Consider the following 6,653-nt stretch of genomic DNA (forward strand, 5'->3'; position numbering starts at 1 on the left):
GATCGGAGCATCATATTTTCTCATTCACGAGATCCTATGAAAATGACAGTGGTGGTACTTCCTCGGAGTGGGTGATTCGTGTATGCCACTACCTCTTGGTGGACATGAATACGCTGTGTATGATTCCTAGCCAGGGCAATTCATTACACTCTAAAACTGGGATGATACAATGGGGCTGAGCCGAGAATCGAACCCGGGACCTCGCGCACCCGAAGCGCGAATCATACCACTAGACCACACAGCCGATGAAAACTCACCATACTCTCGGACTGCACATTCATCTCACATCTCGCAGTCGGACTTTAGAGATGCTTTCCACATTTTTATTAACGATGGACCATATTTCTTTTTTTCCCAAAATTGCAAGGTTATGGGGTGTAAACTTCTACCTCGTCATTATATATGAGTAACGTTCACGAATATAACCGTTTCTCCTCAATCTGTTGTAGCTTATCACTACATCTCGGCCTTGTCGAAGTTTCATCCAGAAACACTACTGACTAAGCGTGAGATACTAGGTTTTCGGATTTGTTCAAAAAAATACGCTGCTTATAATGGGAATTAAATATAAATATATTATTAAAATACCGTCTTAAATTAATACCTGCAGCTTACATATGTTCCCATATAAACAACTATCGCTCGAAATAACCATCACCAAACCCGTGTTCATTGAGTCACAAACAATGGATCATTCGGAAACTAAGTTGAAGTGATAAAGGCTCGATTGCACAATCTTAGACATTGATTTTGCATACCTGCGAACCGCGCATGAACCTGCAGGAATCAGTGATGATGACGATTCATTCCTGTACGGTTTACTATTCTCCTATCAACCTCTCCCTGTGAGCCACTAGTGGCAGCATCGTAACCGGCCTCAAGCTGGGCTTGCTGGTAAAGGGCGTATCGACAGGATTCAAGACAGGACTTGGACTGTATAAGAAGATGCGTCACTGCGCCATAAAATTCAGTGTTGGGATGATTGTTTGGTTCCCTCAGCTGAGTTCAGAAGCTTCCTCACTACACACGACTTGGATTTTGCGGATAATCAGCCAGAATTCGTCGAACTTTGCGGGAAAAGAATCATACACGTGTCTGATATAGTATATTATACGAGCCACGAGTGAGACATTAAACCAAGCCCACCAAGATAAAGGCAATACGAATGGAATAAAAATTGGACTGATAAAACCTACGTCATTGACCTTAGTCGACGGTGGCTGAGGAACTTGTTGTTGATCTGGCAACTCCTTTCGAACCACTGAGTGAGTACTATATACGACGTGCAATGAGCTTATCTACCTTCAGGATGGTCCTTCTCGAATTCTCTTATATACTCCTTCATTGGGAGTATCTTCACTGGTAGGGCTGACGGGGAGTACGAGGTCATGTCAATGGGAAGCTGAGAATAAGAAATTGAACGAGTCAGACGTCAATCCTTTCACTAGTGTACGGGTAGCATTCGATCTGATCTCAGGTATCGATATGAAACCAATAACAATAGAGATTTCCAACTGACTCAAGCGTTGAGTATGTCAACTCATATCTAGGCGGTCTACTAGAATTGAAAGGCAGATATCCTAAACACAGTTCACGAGTCACTATATACGATTGTCATTTCGTTCGCTGATGCAGTGTACATAGGTCCGCTCAGTCACGAACGACTACAGCAGCCCCACTATCTGAGTTGAACTCATGATAGGGTTGAAGAGTGCAGTTACTGATATGGTATAGAAATGTTCGAAATGTAATATTCACAATCATGCGTGTTTCAAAGCGTGATATCCACTTCGTATTTAAGAGTCGGCACCTGATGATTAAAGTGTCATTCTAGAAATCTCCCTAAGAAGCAATAGAGCCAGCTCAGATTAAACCCTAAAATGATGATAAAAGAACTTGTCCGAAATGAAGATAGCCTTGCGTCCACTTCATAGGGCTAAATACATAACCTTTCTAATATCAAGAATAAAGTATTAAATGAAGATCAAATAGTAAAAAAAGTATCAAAAAGTTGTCGAGCTGAAACAATGTATCATTAGGAATTCTGCTAGAGACCTAATCGGCCCAGGAAATGGTGTAGTATTGCATAGTGATACTATGATAGTGTGAAGTTCGTACATTACCTCCTCCTCACTAAAGTCCTCCACAAGCACCATCGTAGAGGCCTCCGCTAACGGCCTGTAGTAGTAGATCATAACGATACCATCCAATCCTACTCAGCCCTCGACTACTGGGCAGGTTCTTCCCGTACATCCATCTGCTTTCCCCCCATGCTGGCTTTGCCTCTACTAATAGCATACGCGGGATTCAGATAAGGAAGTCTGGGGTTTTAACATGGATCTATTTACAGTCGATTTCTTCTTATTAACTGTTCGTAGAACAAGCACTACTCTACTGAGCTACTGCCGTGTATAACCAACCGTTATCATACGTCGTAGATGCACTGAAATTAGGGATGTGCATTTCACGGTTTTTCTATCAGAATGAGAGGAACTCCCTATGACGTCCTTAAAACTGTTCTCGCTCAAGTCCTTCACTTTGGCAAGGCACGGTACTGTCTTTGTAATCAAATACTGCTTCTCCTTAGGAAGGTAGCACTGAGGCAGCCAGCTTGTTCCCCGACATGACCTATTCTGTATCTTCTTTAATTGTGCATGAGATACTTTCCCTGATGGAGTCCACTGCCGTGTCAAGAACTTCGTGACCAGCGCACCCTCAGCCGCTACAGACTCCTCTGGAGATCATCTCTTGTTAGTTTGAGAAAATGTGCTGACAAAGCCTCGGTGAGCATCCCCTAAACAGTGACTGATTTTTTCGACTGATGGACCACTACTTGACATGATTTGAATCTTCGACAATCAACCTAAGATTCCCTTACCAAAGACTCAATTCAACAAATACTTATATCGAAACTCGATTTGATAAAGGAAAGTGGAAATTCAAGATTCGCACAAGTTTATACAGCCAGATATTTTGGAGTCACCTTCACGACATTCACTTCTTATGTAGCAATCCGTCAACAGTTTTTATCTCACTTTCCAGCCACTTCTTCCTTTCTTTATCAGCACCACCCTCAGCCAACTCAGCCGTATACTGCTCTAATTCCAGCTTGAGCACAGCTCTATTGGCCTCTTCCTCGTCTACTTCAGGTAGAGGTTGTACTGGTGGGGGAATATTCATAGGATTTTGAAAGACAGAAACCTCAGGCAAGCCAGTATCCTTATAATTGGTCTCTATGATCTTATGTAATCGTTCCTGAACCCTATCAGCGGTGTCGTCACCGTGAATTGCAATGACGCTAGACAATAATTCGGCGGCTTCACTCACAGAGCACCCGGCTTGCCTCTTTTCCTCGTCAAGTCGACCATGCCCCTTATGAACGAACGCCTTAGTCACTTCGTGCAGCAGTTTGCCTTTATCTCTACCGAATCGAGGATACCGTAAATTGTCCTCTTTTTCCATCTCAGCTTCCTCAGGCTCCAACAGTCCCAAAGATTCTCCTATAAAGTCCAATACCGTCGACCGACTGACACCATCAGCCGCCCTCTTATCCTCAGCCATAAACCAGGTCGCTAGATCCTTCATAGTAGCATCATCGAGATCATGTTGATCAATTCGACTCAACCTTTCTGCTTCTGGTCGCTCAGGAGGTCTGTACAACGGTAGTTGCTTAATGCTTTCCTCAATCATAATCTCGGTTTTATGAGGATCACCACCAGAATGAATAGCACAATACGCCAGCCAAGCCGCAGCAGCAGTCCCCGAGCCATACAGGAAAAGTCTCGTTGCTGTCCAAGGGCGGTTAGGAGGCTCTTCAGTAGATGCAGACTCATGACTATGCTCAGTGTCGACCCAGTGCTCTGTTTGTTGCAAAGACAGGCCTGGAGGAGGTCATCAGTGCTCGACGGGCAACGACTGGATTGATCAATGCTATCCTATTGGGTAGAGTAGAGATGATTCTTCTGCTTATTGGGAGCATAATGCTGACTTCTATGGACATAGGCGGCTCAGCTCAAAGTTCCAATTCTTCGTGCAGTTGCATGGACAGCGCACTTTCCTGCACAATTTTTGAGCTGGGGTTGGGTTTGAATTGAATTTTGATCTTGCACTTGGAAGTTTGCTGGACGTTGTCTCCCACGTAGAAGATTGCTACAAGGAAGAGGTGAGTGAACTCCCGTACTAATTCCGGAGCTCGTACTCAACTTTGATTATTGGTTTTTTCAGAGTAAAGGTTGAACATACTTCTCGCTCAATTTGCACAGGTGCTCTGCCAGTGTGCTCGAATCCATGATTTTCTATCACATTTGAAATCCAAATTAGTTAGATAAAATCTCGGGAATGGCATAGCTGTCCTAGAGGGAAAATTGATGGTATTGGGGTATATCTTGGGAATGGCATAGCTGCCCTAGAGGGGGGATTTATGGTATTGGGGTATATCTTGGGAATGGCATAGCTGCCCTAGAGGGGGGATTTATGGTATTGGGGTATATCTTGGGAATGGCATAGCTGCCCTAGAGGGGGGATTTATGGTATTGGGGTATATCTTGGGAATGGCATAGCTGCCCTAGAGGGGGGATTTATGGTATTGGGGTATATCTTGGGAATGGCATAGCTGCCCTAGAGGGGGGATTTATGGTATTGGGGTATATCTTGGGAATGGCATAACTGTCCCATTGGAAAGAGGCAGGAGCACCACTTCCACCACCACTGTATCTACCCTTCATTAGCCACACAGACCACCGTCGTCGTCTGCTGCTGCTGCTGTTGCTTTGCCTTTTAATTAACCATCAGTTTGTTTTGGGCTGATTGTTAATGTCATTTCGTACCTTCGTCCCGTCAGAGGAGTACCTATCATCATTACGAACTGGTCTCAATGGAACTGGTCATGATAATATAGGCATTCTCAGTACGATCTCAGCAACACCAAAATTCCATTTCGGTCCCTCTCTTGACCATCCACCAAGCTCGAGCCCGTCCACAGTCAGTGGCAACTCCCGACCCGCTACAGTTCTCCCTTCTAGAGCCAGGCTAGAGACTTTGCCAGAGGTATCGCTTCAGTGTCATCACAAAGCTCTAGACCGTCGACTGGATGAGGTAACTTCTGTATACGGTAGGGAAATGGAAAAGGGAAAGCGAGTCGTTGGTCACGCCAGAAGGAGAAAAAGCGAGATAATACGATTGTTGCGGGAGATCGATACCATCCCACAGCAAAAATCTGGTAAAGGATTCCGGAAGGACGGCTCTGCAACTAGTCAACGACGGAAGCTCATCAGTGATGCCCTCAATTCTAGGGAGGTTGGGAAGGGGAAAATACGACATCGGAGTTCCTATAGCAAGAGGCCACCAGTTGAACGCTCTGCTAGAGCTCCTTCTGTGAGGGCAGTACATACCGCTCCAAAGATACCTTTCGGGTCGACCTCCGACCCACTGATGGCCCCACACATTTTCCAGAATTGTCACGGTATTGATGACGGTTTGAGTGAACGTTCAGCTAGTAGGACGGCAGAGGAGATAGTAACCGCAACTAGCTCGGAGATGGTGCCATTGACTCCACCAGATTGGATTCTTAAAGGGAATCCGGAAGGCTCGGCAGTCGAGCTAGACATGCCAGTAGAAGACAGTTCGGACAGACTCGAAGCCTTCGTGAATACTATAACGAGCACGATATCATCAGGTCGATCCAATAAGGAAGCTGAGCGACCCTATGTTATGCAGCATGCGGCGTTTGCAGATCCACTTCTGAATCGAATGACATCGTCTGCAGTCAGTGTTGCGCGAAATACATCAGTGAGGACACTAAGTCGACAGTCTACTCCCGGGGGGAGTAGAAGTGCTGCTAGAGCTGAATCACGACGAGCTAGATGGCGGGAGAAAGCAATAGAAGGGATAGTGCCCGAGCAAGAGACAGTGAAGGTTCAGGGAAAAGGACGAGGCTTTGGTGCAGTAGCGACGAGCCAAAGCGCTTACGGAAGTATCGTTGGTGGAAGCCGACCGGCAACAGTGGGTGGGGTACGGCCTCGAAAAGTATCTTTAAAAGCACCATTGGAAACATTCCGGAAGTAATATCATCGCATTTTCATGAGTAGCCACTCGTTGGGTTGTCAATCGCCAAGTATGATAGAAGCCCATAATAATATATGATCTCTGCGGTCCTGGTCCGTGTGGAAGAGCACTCTCCGCACTGTAGTCAGGAAATGCCGTAGCTTCTCTGTATCTTACCAATGGGTTGATGATCGCATTGTTATTGATAGAATGTATTTTCTGTTCTGTTTGTATTGATGTGACTTTAGCGTCGGAGGCTATGGCCTTCCTGTTATTCGACGGGGATACTTATTGAGGTCCCGTAGTGGATGTGCTTCGTATGCGTTTCGTAATCGCTGAGTCCATCGGGGTATCTCGCAGCACCACGTAGGGGTACTACTTCCCCATATGAGCTCGCCTCGCGTTGGATCAACATCGTCGGTGGGCTCTTTTAGTTATACAGACATGGCCCTCGTTGAATTAGCTACTATCTTCGATGGTTTGGAGCTCCTCCAGAGTTATAATATAAATGTCTTGCAGGGTTTACTGCTCCCATCGACATGGTCTATTCTCTGCTTCATTCTGCTATGCTCATTCACAGTGTGTACGCCTCAACGGTGAGAATACCTATC

At 45.5% G+C, this 6,653-nt stretch overlaps 1 protein-coding gene and 1 non-coding gene across 2 annotated transcripts; both read right to left on the reverse strand.

The window, feature by feature from the left end:
• Positions 1-172: 172 nt before the first annotated feature.
• Positions 173-244, reverse strand: Pmar_PMAR002431. Its single transcript has one exon. It is a non-coding gene; the product is annotated as a tRNA-Pro (tRNA).
• Positions 245-2,904: 2,660 nt separating this feature from the next.
• On the reverse strand, positions 2,905-3,690 carry Pmar_PMAR002432 (hypothetical protein; the record flags this gene model as incomplete). Its single annotated transcript, XM_002780679.1, has 1 exon — positions 2,905-3,690. The coding sequence occupies one exon, from the start codon at positions 3,688-3,690 to the stop codon at positions 2,995-2,997; it is 696 nt and encodes a 231-aa protein (XP_002780725.1). The 3' UTR covers positions 2,905-2,994.
• Positions 3,691-6,653: the final 2,963 nt, after the last annotated feature.

This window comes from Perkinsus marinus (assembly GCF_000006405.1).
Source record: "Perkinsus marinus ATCC 50983 genomic scaffold scf_1104296944200, whole genome shotgun sequence".
NCBI classification, from domain to species: Eukaryota; Perkinsozoa; order Perkinsida; family Perkinsidae; genus Perkinsus; species Perkinsus marinus.